This window comes from Mirounga leonina, unplaced genomic scaffold (assembly GCF_011800145.1).
Source record: "Mirounga leonina isolate KUSES-001 unplaced genomic scaffold, KU_Mleo_1.0 Mir_115, whole genome shotgun sequence".
NCBI lineage: Eukaryota > Metazoa > Chordata > Mammalia > Carnivora > Phocidae > Mirounga > Mirounga leonina.
This window is the reverse complement of record NW_023270268.1, coordinates 74,208,880-74,232,741: the sequence shown is the minus strand read 5'-3', so window position 1 is coordinate 74,232,741 and position 23,862 is coordinate 74,208,880. Positions and strand designations below refer to the sequence as shown.

At 42.7% G+C, this 23,862-nt stretch overlaps 1 protein-coding gene across 6 annotated transcripts in view; it reads left to right on the top strand.

Moving 5' to 3' along the window:
* Positions 1 to 1,207: 1,207 nt before the first annotated feature.
* Positions 1,208 to 23,862, top strand: part of ABCC5 (ATP binding cassette subfamily C member 5) — an 86,850-nt gene continuing 64,195 nt past the window's right edge. For 2 of the 6 annotated variants that reach the window (XM_034999692.1, XM_034999694.1), the window contains exons 1-2: positions 1,208 to 1,402; positions 5,051 to 5,234. In XM_034999692.1, coding sequence (XP_034855583.1) covers positions 5,106 to 5,234 — 129 coding nt within the window. In that variant the 5' untranslated portion in view covers positions 1,208 to 1,402; positions 5,051 to 5,105. Of the gene's footprint in view, positions 1,403 to 2,361; positions 3,557 to 5,050; positions 5,235 to 23,862 lie in introns of those variants that run through there. The other 4 variants (XM_034999697.1, XM_034999696.1, XM_034999695.1 and 1 more) reach the window with 4 other exon arrangements.

The following is a 23,862-nucleotide window of genomic DNA, read 5'->3' as shown; positions in this document are numbered from 1 at the left end:
CAAGAAACTTTGTCAGTTATAACTTGTGGTTTCACTTTTCACTTTATGATTCTTGTACAGAAGTTTAAATTTTAATGTAGTAAAAATGTATCAATCTTTCCTTTATTATTTGTTTTTGCAACTTGTTTTGGAAGTTCTTCTCTACTCCCAAATTCATAAAGATATTTCACATTTTCTTCTAAACATTTTAAAGTTTTCCCTTTCACAGGTAGGCCTTTGATCTACCTGAAATTAATTTTTCTGTGTGGGCTGATGTAGTAATTCCCTGAGTTTTTAAAAATACAGATAACCAACTGTGCCAGCACTATTTATCCAACCTTCTTCCTTTCCCTATTGATCTGTAATGTTTTCCTGGCCAGTTCATGTTTACATATATGCATGAGTCTGTTTCTAGGCTCTTTGTTCTGTTGCATTGGGGTATTAATCCATCCTTAGTAGGAACACCGTGTTAATTAATTCAGCTTTATGATGCCTTAGTGTCCACTCCAGCTAGTTGTATAGAAATGGACAAGTCACTTTACTTTTTTTTTTTTTTAATCTCTGAAATGGAAAATATATACCTACACATAGTGTTGCTACGGAGATTAAAAGAAACAAGAATTTCACGTAAAGCACCACAGAGTAGGTAGGCACTCAGCAGAGAGTAGTGATGTTATGATCCTGTTGAAGGTACAGATGAAACACAAAGAGAAATACTATGATCAGTCTCTTTGGGAACCTCAGTTTGATTTCCAAAAGGAGTTGGCACACCGTATCTAAGGCTCTTGTTACTCTAGAAACGGAGATCCTCGCATATTATTATCTAGAAACCAGGTAGCACAAGATTATGTGAAGGGCAATGGGATAAATGAGAGAAAGGTGATAGTGCACAATGCAGGGTCGAATCCTGAGCAAACAATCGTTAAAATGGTAAGTACCATAAAAGATAAGATTTGGGGCTGGTTGATCGCTGATGACCTTCATGGGGTTTTCTGGTGCAGAAACGGCCGCACACCGTCGCGTCCGCCCTGCCTACAAACACCGAGCTGCCCGCCCACACAGAGCTACTGTCAACCCTCCCGGCCACCCACTGGGGCACACGGCCTCAGAGAAGATTCCAGACAGGCTCGCAGAAGCTCTGAGAAGGATGGTGCAGAGCCAGGAGCGCGGTGGAAAGGAGGAGCAGCCTACACCTCCTCCAGGGCTTCTGCGGCGCTTCTGGGAAATAGAGTCCTTTGCCGTGTGTCGAGCCTCGGGCTCCTGGAAGGGGGACTACAATTCCCTTCAGTCTTGGGGAGTCTTTGTGCAGCACGCCTGCGCAGTCTGGCGGCCAATGCCGCTATAAAGGCTTGTTTTGCTCCGGGGCTGATGCTCGGGAGCGTGGTCGAGTGGCCGGTGCGGCCGCCCTGGAGCCGGGGCACAGGTAGGTAGCTGCTCCCGCGGCACCCCTTCCCTCTCCCTTGGTTGTCACGGGGGTCACCCCTGTGTGTTCCCTCCGGGGGTGGCGGGCTCCGATCGGGGGTAAGAGCAGTTCGGGGGAAACCGGAGACCTGATAAACGCAGCCTGGGCTCCTTCTAGTCTCCCACCGCCCCCTCCTCGGGACGCAACCCCGGAGGGCTCGCGGTGAGGTCCCGGCGTCGGAAGGCAGGTAGGGTGGGATGAGTGGTCGGGAGTGCTGGCTACATTCCCGGCTGCGGCCACCAGGGGGTGCTGCGCCCGCGGCCCGTGGGTGTGGGTCGCCGTGGCCTCCTCAGGCCCGAACTGGCCGTGGGAACGCCCTAGGGTCAGGGCATCCCAGGCGAGGCTGGCCCGGGAGAAGCCCCCATCCTCATGCTTGTGGGGAGGGCGGCCTGGGGGACCCCCGCTCAAGCCGCACACCGGCGACTCTGAGGGGCCAGCAACCTTAGAAGTCATCCTCTCGTGGTTTGTTTTTTTTTTTTTTTGCAAATGGATAAATGGAGGTTTATGACAGAAGTACGCACAGCAAACCCAGGGCAGAGCCCGGAATGGAATCCAAAAATCTCTTGACTGTCATCGGTGCCTTTCCACTACCACCCCACAGAGCTGCATGTTGCTTTGTGCTTATTGCACGGGGTTGGGGGGGGGGGCGGTCATCTGGCTTCTGCACAGCGGTGGGGAGGCAGGAGGCAGCTGGGCACGGGAATGATTGGCAAAGTTTCAGAAGGGTTTGAAGGGCGAGATGGGTAGGTTATGGGGTCTGGCGCCTAAGTGAACGGTGCGGGAGGTGGGAGGTACAACACGTGCATTACAGGAGGGTGGCAAATCGCTTTGGTCTTGTGCCGCTGCAGGGCCTGAATGACATTCCTGAAGTTGGATACCTAAGGAATGTTGTAATGAAGGCAATTTGGAGACACCAGTCTGGCTAGTTACGGTTCTTATGGAGCCCCCACCCCCCACCCCATGCAGTTTCCTCTGCATCATTGTGCAGGGAGAATGTCTACACTTCATCACTGGAAGGAGAACCCTGATAAACAAGGCAGCTGACCCAAAGGCCTCAGCTCTATTGATTTTGAGTCTGGGCACTTCTTTGGGTTCTCCCACTTTGGTTATTCTGCTAGTGCCATTGTAGAGCTCTGACTTAAACATAAAACAAAACAAAAAACACCTTTCCTTTTTTCCCTTTCTTGATAGCTGAGGCAAGTTAGCATTTAAAAACAACTTTTGAGCAACTGTGAAGGAGAACAGAGGAAAATAGGGAAATACACATAGAATCAAAAAGAGTCAAGCCTAGTGATCCTTTCTCAGTTGCTTTCTACAACTGATAGGGATTCCTAGCTCTGGGGTGGCCTCTGTGCAGGGTGCCCTGTCTTAAAGCCCTGATACACAGACGATGGAATCCTCCTGATGCTCAAGGCCAAGAGATGGTAACTTTGTGCCTACTCAGGGCCTGCCTACTCTCATGGCTATGCCTCTTTTCCCAGGAAATTAAAGAAACAAGAGTGTTAGAGGTAATGGAAAACTGTTCCCCACCCCCTTTATACATAGGATAACTTGAAATAAAGTGATTGGAACAAACTTTGGTTATCGTGAGTTCTTAGACAATTGAGATGCGCTTTATGTTTTTCTTGACGTGGCCTTTGGTATTGTGAATTAGTTTGGCTGTGTCCTTTTCAAACTCACTTCCCTCCTCTTGCCTTTTTTTTATTTTTGAAATAAAGGAGGACTAATCTTTTCAGCTTCCACATAATCAGCTACCCCATTAGGGAACCTTTTGAGAGGAAGGTTGGACTTCTGTGATCCCTCTAACAAGAAGGATTACTCTGATCTGCAGCTGCATCCCGACATTGGGGACACTGGCAGATGCCAGGTCTGTTTATAGTTTAGACTTAATGAGGTCTCAGTGACGTGATTGCTGTGCTCTTGGTTGTAAGCCGGTGTTCTTTATGGTGTCATTTGTCCTTGGACAAGGTGACCTTTTTTTTTTTTTTTAAGGTAAGTAATTTAGCAGTATCAACTCAGGGTACTTGAACCAGACTGCTGAAAGGCCAGAAGTCAAGTTTTTTTTGTGTGCTGAAAGCACGTCTGTGTGGAGGAGATTTAGTCCTTTTTTATTTAGTAAGTATTCTCCTTTTCTCTGCTATCTTAAAAAATGAATTGTAGCTGTCAGAATTTTGTCCGCAGAGTAGTACTTTTAAGACACAGTGATAGGTAGGAATTTATGGAATCCAAAAGGCAACACAGCTACACTTCTTTAATTGTTAGTGAGGCTGGTATGAAAGGTGTTTAATCAGCTTGTATCTGGGAAACTTTGAACCATCTCAGAGTGCAAAAATTGTTTTCAAGGGGAATGTATGTGTTTTATTTTCTCAGAAGTAACCAGAGTTGATACAGGATATTGATTAAAGGTAGCCAAGCAAGCAGGGGTTTAGAACAGAGTTTCAGGTAGATACTAGGTAAGATTTTGTAGGACAGGATGGGGAATTTGTTTTTGTTATTGTATTTTAATGACAGCTTTATTGAGGTATGATCTATATACCATGAAATGCACCCCTTTAAAGTATACAACTCAGTGTTTGGGTAGCACGTTCACAGAGTTGTGCAACCATCACCACTGTCTAATTTTAGAACACTTTCAGTGCCCCAAGGGGAATTTGTTTGTAAAGTTAAGGTGCAGTATTGGTTTGTATTTTATCCATGTAACTTCATGAAGCTTTAAAATAACAACTAATCTATTACTTGATTATAAAAATGCAGAGCTGGGATATATCATTGATAGAATAAGTGCTTTGTAATTTTTCATGTAGTAACATTTAGTAGGAGGAATGATATCCATTTTAAAATTGTGGAGTCTGTAATGCTTGGAACAGACTTGAAAGCCTTTTTTTTTTTAAAGACTTATCTAAATGCTCTATACATTGGGTTTCAGCTTAGTTGAAAGGGGCAGTAGCCCTACTGGTGTGTTTATTTTTCTCTAATCTTTTTTCTTCCCCCTTGGAGGTGGGAAGTGGTAATTCTTGATTCTACTACACTGGAATTTTTTTTCTTTAAAAAATGAAATGGCAGGGCGCCTTGGTGGCTCAGTCGGTTGAGCGTCTGCCTTCAGCTCAGGTCATGATCCCAGGGTCCTGAGTGGGGAGCCTGCTTCTCCCTCTCCCTCTGCCTGTGGCTCCCCCCTGCTTGTGCTCTTTCTCTCTCTCTCTCTGTCAAATAAATAAATATAATCTTAAAAAAAATAAAAAATGGCACTTGAAAAATTTCTGAAAAATTATTTTTTGTAGATATAATGCTAAGAAAACTTTAATGCTTTTGTCCTTTTTTCTCCTTTTATTTTATTCAAAGTTATTTATTTATTTATTTATTTGATCTCTAACACCCAGTGTGGGGCTGGAATTCATGACCCTGATGCGATGAAGAGTCTCAGGCTCTTCATACTGAGCCAGCCAGGCGCCCCCCCTTTTTTCCTATTTTAAAGTACTTTTGCATATGCTTTAAGCACAACTTAGGAAATACCTTTCCTTGATGAAATTTTAAAAAGCTTTTAAAAATTATTTTTAAAGTTCTGGTATCATTGACGTGCAGTGTTCTTCCTCGGTGGATTTTTAATTTCAGAAATTCTCAAGTGAAAGCGGAAGTCTGTGAGCCCTGGCACCTCCACTCAGAGAAGATGAAGGATATCGACATAGGAAAAGAGTATATCATCCCCAGTCCTGGTTACAGAAATGTGAGGGAGAGAACCAGCACTTCTGGGCCCCACAGAGACCACGAGGACTCCAAATACAAGAGAACTCGACCGGTCGGTATTTCCTTTCCCGAATCCCTTTTCTTACCTGCTTGCTGCAGGACACCTTCTTTTCTCCTGTAATGCATCATTAAAAAGAAGTTTCATTTTTGTTGTTGGCTTTAGGTCACTGGTAAGAATTTATAGGTGCACGTGAAGGAGGAGAGGTTGGCTTCGGCCTCCCACCTATTTCTCCCTCTGAGTTCTCCTCTCTCTGGCTTATACTGCCCTTTGGTGCCTTCTGAAAAGGCTTTGCTTAAGAGAAGTCAGCTTGTGGGGTTGGGGGTGGGAATGCTGGGGAGGGAGCAGAGGGAATATGAACCATTAAACTTCATGCGTGTACTTAAAATTGTTTTTTTTCCCCCTACCTCTGTTGTCTGTGTCTAAAATGCAAATCCTTTGGAGGGACTCATTCAGATTTCAGAGTATTGGAACAATTCTAGATTGTTGTAGTATAATCCTTAAGTTTTCCAAGGAAATCCATGAATGTGAAGGAGCCTTTAGATACGAATCTGGTTTTCTCCAAGGAAAGTAATGAAATACACATTTTAAACTGGAAGAAATATCTTTCTTCTGAAAACAAAAACAAAAACAAAAACAAACAACCATGCCTTTTCTTCAATTGCATAAGTAACTAACAAGGAAGAATGGGGGTGATTGGGTTTAGGAAGGTGAGGTTTGTGTTCATGTATTTGTTCCGTGCAAACTTGAGAAACATGCGAACTTTGCAGCTGACACTGGAGTTTCATTAGCCTGGCATTACCTGTCCCTCTTTGGTATGTGAAAGCCGTTGCCTTATTAATTGACATCTTCTCACTAAAGGGGTTTTCTGTCCGCACTGTGTATTATACAGTGCTTTCCCATTCAAGCTTAACTTTGGAGAAACATAGTCAATGTAATCACTGTCAGATCCGTAGGGTGCCAGTTTTGTGACTGATTTGTATCATTTGTCTAGGCCTTATGTTCAACACTTATTGAATATCTTCTGAGAGCTGGGCACTGTTAGCATAGCACTTAACTCTGGGGAAGCTCACAAAGGTAGCACTGGAGCCAGGCTTCGAAGCATGACTGGGTGGGGATGCTTTCAAGCTACTGTGTCATCTGTGTTTAGTGGTTTATGAATGAAATGGTATTGATGTTGATGGTAGAACCTAACTCAGGATCACTGAGGATCAAATGAGATGATACATACAAAATGCCACATAGCCTGTGCTCAGTAAATGTTAGATCGTAGAACTAGTTGTCTGGAGCTTAGAATTTGAAAGAAAATTCTGCATGTTATGCTAAGGAATCTTTTACTATGGCCATTGGGGAGCTCTTAGAAGTTATTGAGGTGGGTTCCCCCCCACTTTTTATTTTGAGATAACTATAGATCCACATGCAGTTGCAAAAAGTAATACAAAGAGATTCCATATACACTTTATCCAGCTTTTCCCAATGGCAACTTCTTGCATCACTGTAGTACGGTATTTCAACATTGATACAATCATCTACCTTATTAAGACTTAACTGGTTTTGGGTGCCTGGGTGGCTCAGTGGGTTAAGCGTCTGCCTTCAGCTCAGGTCATGATTCCGGGGTCCTGCGATCAAATCTCGCATCAGGCTCCCTGCTCGGTGGGGAGTCTGCTTCTCCCTCTGCCCCTCCCCACCCCTACCCCCCACTTGTGCTCGCTCTCCCTCTCTCAAAAATAAATAAATAAAATCTTAAAAAAAAAAAAAAAAGACAACCAGCTTTACAGTTTTGTGGGTACTAGTTTGTGTGTGTATATTCTATGCAGTTTTTTCCACATGTGTAGATTTGTGTGACCACCACCATGGTCAGAACACAAAACAGTACCCTCCCAGGGGTCTCTCATGCTACCCTCACCTTCCTGACAGCCATAGCCACCTTCCTTCCCCTCTCCCCCAGGCTCAGGCAACCTCTAATCTGTTCTCCACCTCGGTAATTTTGTCATTTTAAGAATGCTATATAAATGGAATCACATAGTATGTAACTTTTGAGATTGGCTTTTTTCACTGTGCGTAATTCCCTTGAGATCCATCTACTTTGTTATGTGTATCAGAACTTTCTTTTTGTGCGTAGCAGTCCATATTACAGATAGTACTTTCCTTTTAACTGGGAGTACTATTCCATGTTACAGAGGAACCACAATCTGTTTAACCATTCATTTGTTGAAGGACATTCTGGGTTCTTTCTAGTGTGTAGTTGTTAGAAATAAAGCTGCCGTGAACATTTGCATATAGGATTTTGTGTGAATAAGCTTTCATTTGTCTGGATAAATGCCCAGGAGTGCAGTTGGCGGGTCATATGGTTTTTTAAGTGCATGTTTAGTTGTATAAGAAACTTCAATACTCTTTTCTGGAGTGGCTATCTACACTTTTACATTCCCACCAACAATATATGAGTGATCCTGTTTCTCAGCATTCCAGCCAGTATTTGGTGTTATCACTGTGCTCTTTTAGCCATTCTGATAGGTATGTCTGATATCTCATTGTAGTTTTCATTTGTGTTACCCGATGGCTAATGATACTGAGCTGAGAGGGATTTTTAAGACTTGATTTTTATCTTAGGAAGACTAGTTTTGAGACAGTGTGGAAAAAACCCATATAGGAGGAAGAGACAAAATACAAGGAGCAGTCAGGAGGCTCCTCTGCCAGTCCACATGAGAGAGGCCAGGGGTCTGTGTCCAAGCGTAATAGGGAGGAGAGAGGAGAGAGGCGATACTTAGGGGCATCTCTGGAAGGAGAAGGAAGTACTGGGGGCTATGGGATTGGTGGTAAGAATTTAAAACTATGAATCCCCAAACCAACGTATGGGAAGAGAAGAAGATTCAGGGGGTGAGAATAAGTTTGCTTTGAACATGTTGAATTTGAGCACATCCAGATAAAATGATCAGTAGGTAGGTAGAGCACAGGCAAAAAGTGGAGTCGGGAGAAAAAAATTTGAAGTCGTTAGTGCATCCATGTAGATGAAGCCTTGGGAGTGAGCAAGCTTGCCCAAGGATGGCTGATAGAGCAGAAGGAGGTACGTGGGAAGCTATTTTGTGGTCTGGTGAAATTTCTGGGGCCAGGGTCCCTGTTCAGGTGGTTAGAGTAGAATTGACATTAGGATGTGCGGTGGCAGCCCAGCTTTTCCTCTGCAGTGGAGAAGAACTGGAAATAGAGACACTGTTGTGCCTTTTGTCCCCTAAATTATTAAGTCAGCTGCCAGACAGCAAGTTTCCTTCATGTGATCAAGTCTTATCTTGAAACAGGAAGGCTAACACCACTTTGATAAAATTTCAGGAGTCCACATGAATTTCATTTTCATTATCCTTTCATGTTTCCCAGACTTTTCAATTTGAGTGCTGTTTTCATGATTTTTATCTTATCCTTGTACCCTCTGAACTTTTTTTAGTGAAAGTATTTCTTTTAATCTATTGGGTTTCTTTTTGCTCAGCCTTGACCAAAGCAATAAAATCACAGGTTTATGCAGCCTGGTTTTCATATACATTCAAATGAATGTATAACATCAAATGTTTTTAAACGTTCACATACCACCTAGAATTTTCTTGAGTATTACCTGTCAAAACCCCAAATTTCTTAGGCACGTTTATCTTGAACTTGTCTCATATGTTAGCAGTTTGCTGACAGAACCAGCAAGATGATAAAAAGTTTCTGGTTGGGAAGCAGAATGGCTATATAAACATTTATTTTTTTTTAAAAATGTAAGCAGCTAACTGGTTAGATTACAATTTCATGTCATATGATTGTAACTATCATTTCTGTATTAGTTGTTAAGGAGGAAATCTGGGACAGGACCTCTCAGATGCCCAGGTATTCATCAGAAATAAAAAACACCTCCAACTAATAAAAGATAAGGATACATCTGTGGCTCTTAATTGGCAAACAAGGTTTTATTCACCCCCATTAGCCTTTCGTGTGTTCAGTTGACATGGAAATGTGAAACTGTGTCAAACCATAAGTCAGAAGCAAAGCACCCAGAAACAAATCCTGATTTTGAACAGGTCGGTGACTTTTTTTTTCCTCAAGCTGTAAGCAAAGTTACGGAGTACACAGTTTGCCTATTTCTTTGTATTGTGACCAAATCTTTCTTTTGGAATACCCTTTGGGAAAATTGCTCTCATCAGTGACATCTTCAGATAGTTGTTTGTGTCCCATCAGCTTAGAGATAATGAAGGTAAAAATCAGTCATCTTCACACTTACCCTTTGTTTAGGACTGTTAAGTTAATGCTTGTGGCCACGCACTATTTGATGCTTAGCAGACATCCTTGAATCCTGAGGTGTGTATTGCAGTGCCTTCTGCTGCTGTTAGTTTTTTTGAGACTAAGGACTAAGCTTGGCATTAGGCTGGCATTATTTGAACCCACATGAAGATTCATGTCTAGACTACTCCTTAACACTGACTGTGTCTGAAGCATGATTCTCCTGGCTCTTTTTCTTCCAATTGCACATGTAGATCACTAACTCCACAAGCCCTGGTTTGTTTGTTTTAAGATGTGATGTTTTATTCATCTTTGTATTCAGCAGTCTCCAAGCTGCACACACAACCCTGAACAAAGTGGGCTGGTGCGGATGAAGAGAAACTGATGAGGGGCCTGCCTGTCCTGCTGTAGAACCTGAAACTCCTAGGCATGTACATAGATGACTGTAATTTAGGTGCTGTGGAAATTAATAAGAAGGAAAGAATGCCTCAGTCTTTGAGATCAGGGAAGATGTCAGGAGGAGGTAGCATTGACTGGAGACTTGAGGAATAGGTAGAATGTGGAGAAGTGAAGAACTGGCAGAGGAAATTGCTGTGGATAGGGAGGGAGGAGTAGGCACTGTTGGCTGTATGCATGAAGTGTGGAGTCACAGATGTAGAGGGATGGGTCAGCGAGTTTCAGATGATGTGTGTTCTTGAATAATGGGCCGAAGAGTTTGGATTTTAGTTGCTTTACGTTAAAATTTAAGCAGAAGCAAGACAAAGCTGTTTGATACTTCTGTAAGCTTTTTTATTGTGGTGGTAGTTTTTGCCTGCTGCTCTTAGGCCAAAGCCAAGGGTGACTTGCTTTTCACAAGCATGTCTAATCCAGGAAAAGAGGAAGAATGGAAATAAGCAGAAGTTAACTCACATGCCATTATGACCGCTCACTCTTTTTTTCCCTTCTCTCAAAAAAAATGGTGAAATTTTCTTTCTACCAAGTTAGAATATTCTGCCCGTAGAAAAGGTAACAAAGCAAGTACTCATAAAGTCCAGTGACCTTCACTTGTGTTTCCTTTAGTTCCGTGTTAGACTGACCCTCTAGCCTTGGTTGGAGTTTTCATAATTAATGATTTGAAGTATTTTGGTGCGCTGAAGTTATATCCCAGGGATCAAGGACGTGAGTCTAATCTCTTTCCAAGAAATATGATTCTAAGACATATTATTATGAAAGAATTATGGTCTCAATATAGAAACTGTGCAACTTGTAGAAGATTATAGTAGAAAACATAGATTACCCTTAATCCCTCTACCTCGCAACAGCTGCTGTTATAAAATGGTTTAGTCTAGTACATTACACTTTCAAAGATTTGAACTCCGAAAGCTTTTCTGTATAGACTAAGGGTATGTGAATTTGCCCTTGTGTTTTCAGAGTCAAGAATATTACCTGGGAGTCCACTTGCTGTTAGGAAGGAGAGCAGGATGAAGGAGATTAGTATTTGCAGTCTCTGCATTATTTTTCTCTTGATTGGTACTCAGTGACTCAGCAGATTTTCTGGACAGTCAGTGATAGGATGAATAAGAACACCTGCTCTTTTTTTTTCCTTTTCCCTGTATGCATCTGTAAAGCTTGATAAAGCTCAGTACGGGTGTGATACGGTTATCTGGCGTGGTGCCAGGCGTTGGTTTCCAATAGCAGCCCAGAGTCCTCTGGCAGAGATGACAACAGCTCTGTTACTGGTGCGGAGCCCAAGTGGCTTTCCTGCGTGGTGAAATGAAGCCACAGTGCCGTGGGTCTCCGGAGGCTGGCGTGCTGCCGGGATCAGGAGCTCTGCTGGGCTGGCTGCAGTAGGGTTACTGCTGCTTTCCCAGGAAATGCTGCTTAAGGGAAATAGAGCCTGTTGGCCTGAGTTAAAGGAGCTTTCTGTCAAAAGGGAAGAGAAGTATTGGAACAGCTTCCTGTATTTTATTTTTTTTATTTTTTTATTATTTTTTAAAAAGATTTTATTTATTTGACAGAGAGACAGAGAGAGAGAGCAGAAGTAGGCAGAGCGGCAGGCAGAGGGAGAGGGAGAAGCAGGCTCCCCGAAAAGCAGGGAGCCCTATGCGGGGCTCGATCGCAGCACCCTGGGATCATGACCCGAGCCGAAGGCAGATGCCCAACCGACTGAGCCACCCAGGTGCCCCAGCTTCCTGTATTTTAAGCAGCTTTAAATACCTGAGTCTTTCTTTTGTTAGGATATATAATTGGGATGTTACAAATGGTTAATGAAAACTTGTTCAGTGAAATCTTGGTTCTGCTTTTAGGTAGCCTTCTGCTAATGCTTTCTTTAATGTCTCACCATTTTTTCCCCTCTTAATCAAAAATAAAAAGGTCAATGCCAGGAACAGGAAACAGGGCCTCCAGAAGTCTTTGCAATGATCAAATCTGTCAATATCACAATGACAGATTAATGTGAAGTTAATTTGGCACACTGAAATTCACTAATTAGCAGAATTAAGCTTGTCTATCCCTTCCCTTCTTATCCTCTTTTTAGGGAGTTGGCCTATTTAGGTAATTAGATCTTTATATATGTCTTAATTATTTAAGGTTATTTTGTAAATTAGCTGTGCAAGGAATCAACTTAACTCTTATTAGATACTCAGATGAGAACTTCTGTTTACCAGAGCAGATAAGGTGTTGAGCAGCCACTTGGTTTTCTTAAATGTATTCTAACAGTAGAACAATGGCCAAGCTGCCCAAATCTTCACTTTTGTGTTTGCTTCTCACCCTGGTCGGTGGTTGCAGCCTGCTCTGCAGTATGGGGTCACGTGACAGAACCTCTAAGGTCTTATACTAAGCATCTCATGTGGGCATGTGCGTGGTGCTAGTCACTGAAGGAAGTTTTACGTACAAATTATACTTTGGATTTTTTTTTTTAAGCTAAAGCCTGACAGTCTTGAAGAGATTTTGTCAAATGCAGAATTCTACTATCTAAATCTCAGTCTAGGCTTCATATTAAAATCACTTGAAGAACATTAAAAACAATGCCAATGCAGGGCCATATCCCAGACCAATTAAACCAGTCTCTGGAGTAGCACTCAGGCATCCGTGTTGTTTTAAAGCTGTGCTTGTGATCCTAATGTGTAGCCAGCGCAGAGAGCCTCTGCTGTAGATCTCATGGAATAAAGTTTCTTCTTATCCCCTCAACCAGTGGGGCTGCAAGTGTTTCCTGTAAGTCTTTTTTTCTCCTCTGGTTCAATTTCAGTTTAATCCTTTGAGACCTTATCATTGTTAATAACAATGTTAATCTCACACCCCAGCATAATAGGAACTTTGAACTTTGAATAAATTCCTTGGAATTTAGCTTATGAAACAACTAAACGCCGTCAAATTCCTGCCAATTACTGGAAGATGCTAGATTATGAACTGCAGAAAAATACCTGATTACCATGATGTTGGTGTTAAGTTCTATCCATTGGTCTTATGGATGAACTCTTGAAGGTTGCCTTCTAGAATTTTGCTATTCACCTGGACTGAAGTGGCCACTAATTTGGAAGTTCTTAAGGGAAGAGCCTGAGATAGTCAAGATCATGTTCCTAACCCACTGGAGTAAGGATGGGATGAGAACTGGGAGAGGAAATGTCCTTTGTAGTTCTCTTTGCCTTGTTGGAGGTAGGGAGGATGGGAATGCCTGAAGTCAGCTGGTCTTGGGAGAGTATCACCTTTTTAATTTCTTTTCTAATTTAAAAGAAAATTTTAATTTCTTTTTAATTTAATTTTTAATATTTTGAGTCTCTTGATGATATAAGAGTTCCCCTTAATAAGTTTGTCTGTCTAGATGTTTGTCCTAAAGGCAGCTATAGGGCAGGGACACCTACAGAAAAGCTTTTACTTGGGCCAGAAAGGTTTATAAGAGGCTGCCCATTCTGAGTCTGTGTTAAGATCTTGACTTAAGGAGAGGAGAGGGAAAATGTGCTGTAGGATCTGAGGCCGGTCCATTCAGATGGTGTCCCAAATACCGATTTTTTGTGGAGTGTGCCAGACAAGAGTGTTGCAGCCTTTAATCCCCTTGGAAGCCGAGAGGCGCCTCTCCACTGCCAGTTGATTCCTGCCCTCCCTGCATTCAGGAACAACTTGGATGAATCCTCAGCCCCTGGGCTTAGGAAGGCTGCCCTGCTGTTGTCCTGCTGTCAGGAAGGGATTGTGCAGCCTGGGGAATGATTTCTGGCCCCTGGTACCTTGTCCCAGGGGCCTCCATGCAGGGAAAAGCCCATGGTTGCCCTGTCAGCAGACATTCCGCTCTGGCAGCCTGTTAAAATGACATGGGGCCAACTAGTTAAGCGGCCGCCATGCTGCGTCATAGGTGCGCCAATTATCACAGCCATGGGGATGGTGCTAGCGTGCACCGTGGAGGGGAAGTCTCTTATGCAAGATCTCTGTTTGCTTATGGGTCAAAGAGTCCTTGTTTCCCTCACCAGATAGACAGGAATATGACCATGTGTTTCCCTGACCTTTATTTGAACCGTAGCAGAACGTGGATTTCGGGCCCCTTAGCTCCCCAGTCCCCCATCCCCCCTCCACTGTGCCCCATCAGCATCACCTTAGTAGGACAAAAAATGCTCAGCCTCTCCTAGCTACATAATCCTCAGGAAGATATAAGTGGCAGTAGTATTTCCTTGTTTCATGTTTTCTCAGTCCCTGGATCAAGCAGTATTTTTCCCTTTGGAACGTATCAACTGCTGCAGATGCCTTTCTCTGGCCGAGTCACCCGGCTGCGGACAGCCTTGCAGCCTGCAGTGCCGTGTTCAGGGAAATAAAGAGAAATGGGTGCCCTTATCCCATCTCAGGAGAAGCTTTACAAAGTTACTTATAAGAAGGATTTAAAATACTGTAACATAACAAGTAGGCCTCATAAAATACATCCCCCTAGATCAGCATACATGCAATCCTAACTGTGTAAGCTCGTTAGCCATCTAGGGCTACCCCTAGCTCTACTGACACGTTGGGGCCAGAGAATTCTTTGTTGTGGGGGGTTATTCTGTGCATCGTAGGATGTTCAGCAGCATCCCTGGCCTCTATCCACTGGGTGCACAGTTGTGACAACCAGAAATGTCTCCGAACATTGCTAAATGCCCCCGGGACAAGCAAAACCACCCTCCGTTGAGAACCAAGGGACTATGTACACTGTCCTACTGTAGCCACATGTTGCTGAACATGTGCATTCTGAGTTGAGATGTGCGAGATATAGAAAATACACACTGGGTTTCAAAGACTTGGTACAAAAAGAGTGTAAGACATCTCATTAATAATTTTCATTATTACATTTTTGCATTAAATAACGTACTATTTATTACATATATTACATTAAAATGTAAGTAATTTTACATCATTACAATTTCATTGATCACATATTTAAAAGATAAAATTTGTATCTATTGGATTAAATAGAATATTTTATTAAAATTAATCTCACCTTTTTAAAAATGTGGCTACTAGGAAAACTTAAATTACATTTATTGCTTGCATTATATTTCTATTGGACAGCACTGAGCTGATATACTTGATCTAATGTAGTTTAGCCATTAATTTTGTATTAGGTATTTCGTTCCTAATAAACCGTTGGATTTAAATTATTTTTCTCTTTGGAAAATTTTCCTTCATACATTACTATTATAAAGACAAAGAGCATGTAGAGTGCTCTCCTGAGTACCTGCCTGTGGCATATTAAGTATCGGTTCAATGTTCAGATGATGTGTGTTTGTCTTAGCATTTCCCTCCTTGTATTGGAAGTATATAGAGTTGTATCTTAAAATTTAGATTTTTCAATTGGTGACATTGAATTTAGAGGCTGAGCGATAGAAGCTTTTGAACGAATTTAGTAGATTATTCTGGATTTGGGCCTTTTATAAATACTAGAATGTAATGTGCATGAAGGTAGTGATATAGAGGTGTGAGGTCTGTCTGTTCACTCCTGCATCCCCGGCACCTAGAGCAGTGCCTGGCACATAGTAGGCCTTTCAGTAAGTATTTGTTGAATGAATGGATTAAAAAAATCATACATTTTTCTTTTTTTTTTTTTTAAAGATTTTATTTATTCATTTGAGACATAGAGATACAGAGAGAGAGAGAGCATGAGCAGGGGGGAGACAGAGGGAGAGGGAGAAGCAGGCTCCCTACTGAGCAGAAAGCCCTATGCGGGGCTCGATCCCAGGACCCTGGAATCATGACCTGAGCCGAAGGCAGACGCCTAACCATCTGAGCCACCCAGGCGCCCCCCAAAAATCATACATTTTTCAATAAAAGCTGGCTGTTCAAATATATTAGTGAGCGGGTAATTTCTGTAGCTTTATTCCCCTTCCCCTTAATGTTAATTTCATTATGCAAAAGTTTTCCTTTTTATATTTAAAACCATCCATCTTGCCTTTGGTAAGTTTCTGGCTTTGGGGGAAAATGGAGACTCTCCCTCCCATAGCTCAGCTTTTAAATAAGCTGTTTAGTTCTCTTCTATTTATTTCATCTTTTTAATGCAACTTTTTGGGGTTACTCCCAGATAGATTTATGTATGGTGTGTCTTTTAGATGTTGGTGTTCCCGGTGTCCAACGTGGGGGTCATCTCCTACACACAACACCAAGCAATTCTTGGACACCAGCAGGATGTCTGAGAGTTCAGGTCAATTCTGACACTATCCTGAGACAGCATCAGATTCTATAGGTTAAGGGCTCGGTCCTACAAGACTGCCCTCCACTCCATAACCTCAGACGCCAGTCATAAGCCCCAGGTTATTTGTTACCTATACTTCTGATCGACTGGCTACAGATGGGAGGTTCCAACAACCTCCTACTTAAAGTTCTTTTAATTTGCTAGAGCAGCTCACAGAAATCAGGGAGACACTTACGTACATTTATCAGTTTGTTAAAGGATGTGATAAAAGATATGAACAGCCAGATGAAGAGAAACACAGGGCAAGATGGGGGGAAAGGGCATGGACCTCCGGGTGCACCAGTCTCTCCAAATCTCCATGTGTTCATCATCCTGGAAGCTCTCCAAACCTAGTCTTTTTGAGTTTTTATGGAGATTTCATTACGTAGTCATTATTGACTAAGTTATTGGCCATTGGCTGATTCAACCTGCAGCCCCATGGTGGGGGGCAAGATTGAAAGTTTCAACCCTTTAATCATGTGGTTGGTTCTTCCAGCAATCAGCCCCCAACCTTGGATGGGGTCCAAAAGTCACTTTCATTAAGACAATAAAAGACACCTTTATCACTCTCAGCACTTATGAAATTCTAAGGGGTTTTGGAGTAGTAGGGGTTTTGATCCAGTAGCTGTTGATGAAGACCAAATATATATGAAAATATATTTTGGTTATCTGAATCACCAAATATATATTTCTTATAAATCACAGTATCACAGAGTGAAACCTCGATCTCAATTAATTCATCTTTAATCTGTTACTTGTTTGTCCCAGCAATATTCACTGAATCATGTTTCTCTACCCTGTTATATTATTTATGCTTTCGTATAGTAAGCCCTTATGGTTTGAATATATTAAGTCTTTTCTCTTGGTTCATTTCCATTTTTAATCCATCCAACCTTAGAATGTTGATAACTCACTTTACAGAATGTTAATACGGTAGGATCCGTTTATTTTTACCTTTGAACAGACATACTTTTTTTTCCCTGGCATTCTTGGCCAGGTAAGCTTTTTTAGGAAGCCTAGAGAGAAGAAGTTAGGCCAGTAGAATAGTTAGAAGGATGAGACATCTGTGCAGTTACTGGCAGGGTGGTATAAAAGTAATTTTATTTTATGTTTCAGTACAAGTCTATAATGTATCTATCTTTTAACATCTGTTTACCTGTGGTTTAAAAATAATCAAGAAGTACATTTTTGCAATTGAGTAAAAGTTTATTTACATTCTAGTGTTCTGATCATGTCCTTGTGACTTTGACTTTGGAAACTACTATTTGCTTATCATGAGGTTAGTTGAGAGAGTCAGAGTTTATTTTAATCCGATACTCATCCTGGGGAAAAGAGGAGCGCTGTCTAGAAAGGAACATTTGAGGTCATCTTGTACAGTGACTGTTTATTTGCTTGTTTTTTTCTTTGAGAGGAAGGTAGCATGGTGATTAAGAGTCTTGGCTCTGGAGCCTGCATTCAAATCCCTGCTGCTACTTAACATCTAAGTGTCTCCCTTTCCTCAGCTATAAAATAGGAGAAATAATAGTACCTACTCCTAGAGTTGTTATGAGGATTTAAATGAGTTAGTATCTATAAAATACTTGAAACAATGCTTGGCTGAGATCTGGCTACAAATAAGGAAGATTGCCCTCGCTTCCTCTATTTCTCGCTAAAGCCCCAGGGACGGTGGGATAGAGGCAGCTTCAGGTCAACAAAATAAAACAAAATACTTAAAGCTAACAGTCACTGGAGGAGGGTCATCAAGAGGATGCAACTACCAACTGATCTGTGAGCTGGACCCTTACAATGGGAAGCTCCTTATCTCTGACCCCTGTCCTTGGAATGTGGCTGCCACTTGCCTTCCGCTCTCCCAGAAGCTGCCCCAGGGACACAGCCTTGAGATAACCATGTGTTGTTGAGACCACCTGGACTGTATACACGACTGAACCTGGTTACTGCTTCTATATAAACTTTTAAGGTTCTGGCAGGTGGGAGTGGAGATGTACTCATCTTGTGGCCACTAAAGAAAAGTCTTGCATGTAAGTTCCCTTGTTTATTAAACCTGCCACCTACCAGTCTGGAATGGTTTGCCTCTTTCTTTGATATCTTCTTGTGTGTATGGGGACCAGTTTACAAACCAGCAATTGGCAAGCCAGCCAGGAGACCAAAGAAATGGCCACTGGAAAGAGGCATCCTCCTTGAGGGAAATCCCTGGTTGGCTATCAACCTTGATGTGGGGAGTTGTGGCCTATATGTTAGATGCTTGTGGACTACCACGCGAGTACTGGGACACCCTAAAAATGCCAGTGGGTTTGATGTGCTTTTGAGAAACGACACATAGCACACTGCGGCAAAGGAGGGAAAGGAATGGCTGCCACAGTGAGCTGTTCTCTACTGTGGGCAGCTCTGCAGGCCACTGATGCCCAGCTAGAGGCTGAAGCTTGCGTTAGAAAGGGCTGAAGTTAGAGAACGATGTGCGCCTGTTCACTACCCTACTAGCTCTGGGAATGGCAGACAAGGTGGGAGAGCAGGATAATAAGTTAGAGATCCTAGTGTGCCATTGTGCAAAGGTAGGAGGGTGCAGGCTGCTGTGGATTGAGGTCTGAGCACGTGTGACAAAGCCTGATTAGGATTCTAAGAGGGGGATTGCTAAAAAGTGAAGAGAATAGAACGAAAGGGATGATATTGTGGTGATTGACAGTGAAACAGAGAGAGCCAGTGCTGTCCAACCCCCTCCTACAGAGGAAAGTTCTAAATAGCAATTACTCAAAAAACTCCTAGGAGAAAACTTGCACTCTTTCTGTTCCCCCTTGAAGTTGTAAATTTTATCATGTCTTTGAAATGTAAACACCCCAGGAGATAACCAAAACACTGCCCACAGAGGCTAAATTTATAAATGGGGAAAAAAGAGGCTTTTCAAAATACAGACTGTTATAGAAGTTCCCTTGCCCCAGAAAGCTTTAGCCATGTGAGTGGTATCTGATTCATGGCTAGAGTTTTGGAATGAAAGCTCTGGGATCTCTGTTTGTGTCTATCTGCATGTTACGTATGTCTGTGGATATATATTATATATGTGATGTTTTTCTATCTCCAGAGGGCATTGTCAAAATTATTATGTAAAAGAACTCTATTTAATTGGCTTAAAGGAAAAGAGTTTTAAGGTTTTTTTAATGTACTTTATTTTTTTATTTAAATTCAGTTAGCCACCATATAATACGTCATTAGTTTTTGATGTAAAGTTCAGTGATTCATTAGTTGTGTATAACACCCAGTGCTCATCACATCACAGTTTTAAGTTTTAATATCAATAATGTACTCATGTAAAACTGAAACAATTTTATTTCATCTGCTAAAAGGACAAAGTTTTCTTGGATTATTGGTCTATTCTTGATGAGATTGTGAACGGTTTTTCTTTACCTTTCAAGTAATCCGCCTAGAAAACAAAGATTCTGTTTTATGGAAATAATTTCCTGTGCCTCATGTTATCTTTATCAGGTCTTTGATATTAAAAGAGCTAAGTTTTTTACAGTTCTGTAACTTTCTGTATTAGTTTTTGAAGTCTTTAACTGTCATTTTGGCAAAATGAATAACTAAGTATTGTTTCACAGCAGCCTATAATCTAATCAAGTGTTTTAAGCCTTTTGATTTTTTTTATTCTTATGTTAATCCCCATACATTACATCATTAGTTTTAGATGAAGTGTTCCATGATTCATTGTTTGTGCATAACACCCAGTGCTCCATGCAGAATATGCCCTCCTCAATACCCACCACCAGGCTAACCCATCCTCCCACTCCCCTCCCCTCTAGAACCCTCAGTTTGTTTTTCAGAGTCCATCATCTCTCATGGTTCGTCTACCCCTCTGATTTCCCCCGCTTCATTCTTCCCCTCCTGCTACCTTCTTCTTCTTCTTTTTTTTTTTTTCTTAACATATATTGCATTATTTGTTTCAGAGGTACAGATCTGAGATTCAACAGTCTTGCACAATTCACAGCGCTTACCAGAGCACATTCCCTCCCCAGTGTCTATCACCCAGTCACCCCATCCCTCCCACCCCACCCCCCACTCCAGCAACCCTGTTTGTTTCCTGCAATTAAGAATTCCTCATATCAGTGAGATCATATGATACATGTCTTTCTCTGTTTGACTTATTTCACTCAACATAATACCCTCCAGTTCCATCCACGTCGTTACAAATGGCAAGATCTCATTCCTTTTGATGGCTGCATAATATTCCATTGTATATATATACCACATCTTCTTTATCCATTCATCTGTCGATGGACATCTTGTAAGCCTTTTGATATTTTTGACAAACTTCCCATAAATCAAATTCTAAAGAAGTCTTGTTGACTTTGAACTAACTTTGGGATTTTTCACAGAGTCCCTGGAAGATCTCAAAAGATGTGTTCTCTGTCCTTGTGAAAGGAAGACATTGAACTAATTAGACTTATTTGGCATGGTAAATTTCATGGGAAGCATTGTCAAATAAGAAGTGATGCTAAACTTTCTTACATTGTTCCAGAAATTACACAAAATTCCTAAAAATCTGATATGTCCTGGTATAATGTTCAGTCATGATTCTAGTTATTATTTTATAAAGAATGTCACAGAAATAACCAAATTTCTTTGTCCATCATGTTATAATGAACTCTCATCAGATCTTTAACCCTGGCCATTTTTAAGTCTTTTGTCATTTACAGACATTTATTGTTTTATTCTGATGCTTTTGCAAAAGTGTTCCTGCAAAAGTGCTTCATCTTCAAAGAGATTCATAGAAAAGACTCTGATAAGTACAGGGTTCTGATAATTAAGATCGGTTTGCCTTCATGTGAGAGGGGCAGTGATGGACCTTTCATGTGCTTCCCCAAGGCCACACACACAGCTCCACATTGTGTCATGGGATGGTAGCCTGAGACCTGTCCCTGTTCTCCTTCTCCACATCAGTAAAATGGGCCCGTTGCATTGATGATATAATGTTACCGTGTGGAGACTTGCCTCTGCTGCAGGACCCACTCTGCAGATTTTGCTGGAACACCTGTGAGGGAGAGGATAGGAGTGTACCCATAGAACATTTAAGGCCCAGGCACTGCTGTGGAGTTTTTGGGAGTCAAGATGGGCATTATCCCAGAAACTGTACTAATAAGGTGCAAGCCTGTCCATCCCCTAAGAACGTGAAAGAGCTACAAGCCTTTGTAGAGGTTTGGGAGTTTGGGAAGACTTTTATTCGCCACCTGACACGGTGCCTCCACCCCCTTATGCCACCTGGTAAAGAAAGGGCATGTGTGGGACTGGGGATCAGAGCAGCTCACCTCCTTTGAGAAGACAAAAATCTAGTGAAGTAGATTAAAGCTCTGGGCATCTCCCAAGCAGGACTGCCATTTAAGTTAGATGTGTCTGTGCCTCTGGAAGATATGGGTCAGGCGCTGTGGCAGAGACAACAGAAGGAGAGAGTGCCCCTAGGATTTCCGTCCCAGCTGTGCGAGGAGCAGAAACCCCATACACCAGTATTTCTAGCAGTGGGTAGAGCACTCCTCCAGGTAGAGCTTCTCAGGCAGCAGCCAGTATAACGGCCAGTGGGCCGAACTCAGAGTGGTTTGGCTGGTGATCTTTCATGAGTCCTAGCTGTTAACCCTTTGCACCAACTCTTGGGCTGTTCTAAAGGAATTAACCCTGTGGTTTGGACAATGGGAAGCTGAGAAGTGGATTATTATCAATGGGCCTTTATGTGGTCAGGATGTGTGTGTGGGGGGGACATTTGGGTTCACCTGCAAGAACCTGAGGCAGTCCTCAACGTCTTCCAGCTTATAAGGTACTGACGCCCCCTGACAGTTAAGAGGCTGATGCCCTAACTCAGGTACGAGTCCTTCAGTAGATAGATACGGCTGACTGAATGCATAGGGAGAGCAGCTGCCCGTTGTGGCCAGGTGGGATGGTATATTGCTGGGGATGCCGGATTGCCCTTGAAATACAGTGATGTGGTTAATGTAGGAACAGCATGTTCTCTGTGTTCCAGACAATACCTAAGGCAACTGCCAAAGGAATCTGGGGCCATCCGCTGCAGTTCCCAGCTCGTGAGAGATTGGCAAATTGATTATATTGGCCCCCTCTGTCAGAGTGAGGGTTCTCAATATGCCTTGGTTTGTGTGAACACAAGCTTTGCCCTGTTGCCATGCAAACTGGGCTGCCACCATGAGGGAATTAGAGAAGCTGAGTACCATGTGCAGATACCCTCAATCAACTAGACAGTGATCAGGGGTCACTTGCCAAAGGTCATGATGTTGAAGACTGGGCAAAAGAACATGACATTGAATGGAGGTTCCATTGCCCCTATAACCTGCAAGTAGTAGGGTTGGTAGAAAGGAGAAATGGAATCTCAAACAGCAGATTTAATTACTAATAGATAAAACCACCTTGGCCAGGTGGATTCAAGTACTGTCCCATACAATACATTTGTGTGATCAACCAGTAAGGCCTCTTGTCCCATATGCCAGACTGGGGACCCCTGCTGAGGCACCCAACAGGGTGTATTATAAGGGTATGGATGGCGTGGTAAATAGCCATTGTCCCAACTTTCACCATGGATCAACATGCTATGCTGCTGAGAACACCAAGCCCATCACGCCTGGAAAGGTGTCATCTACTGGAATTTGCAATGAGAGGTCCCACCTGGATTGGCGATTTAGTTCACATCCCTGGATGACGAACTGTTCAGTCTCCACTGGGATCCTGTTGTTGAAACCCACTATGCCTGGAATGGAACATGTGTCGTTGAAAGAGGGGAAGAGGTGGGCATCCTGGTCTGGCCTGTCCCACCCCCGGTCCATCCCCTCATGCCTAACAGTGCTGCCTCCCTAGCAGTGTGTACGGGGTGTACAACCAGATCAAGTTCCCAAAGCTGACAGCCTCCCTCTCCTCAAGGCTGGGTGGGTATATTCTGTTTTCCACTGATATAATCATTTGGCCGCCTTCTTTGTTCCCTCCATTGGCCTGGAGGACATTACAGAAACGACAGCCCACAATGCCCGTCCTTACTGAACACTGAATGTCTCTAATGAGAAAAGCTGTCCTCCAAAATAGAATGGCCTTGGACATCGTTACTGCCTCACCGTGGCCATCTGTCCCATTCTCCAAGCAGAATGCTGTGTGTTCATACCTGATGAGTCTCTAACGTATCATTTTTATTAAATCACACGAGGGCACAAGTAAATGACCTAAGTGATCTGACCCCCAGCCTAGGAGACTTAATAAATCAGTGGCTCAGAACGTGGGGCTCTTGGTGGAAAAGTTAACACTGATTTGGGGAATCATTATCTTAATGTGTGTTTTCTCTTTTGGTTGTGGCATCCGCCTCCAGTGCAGCCAGGTAGCCACCCAAGGGGCTACCTCCATGCGAGGGAAACTCCTTGCTGACTACTCAGGGCATGTTGTGGAAGGGGGGGCATGTGAGATTTTAAGAGCTGGTTGTGAAGGCTGGAGTGTTAGGGAAGGTCGTCAGGAGGATACGATTGCCAGCTGACCTGTGAGCTCCACCTAGGCAATCACAGGCTCCTGACCTCCCCTGTCGTTGGAATGTAGCTTCTGCTCGCCTTCCCCACTCCAAAGAACTGTCCCCAGGACACAGCTGTGAGGTAGTAGTGTGGTGTTGAGACCATTAGATGGTTTATGTGACTAAACCCAGTTAAGGCCTCTGCATAAACTCTTGAGATTTGGTGGGCAGGCACAGAGGTCTACTCGTCCTGTGGCTGCCTAAGATAAGCCTCATGTAAATTCCCTTGCTTATTAAACTTGCCACCT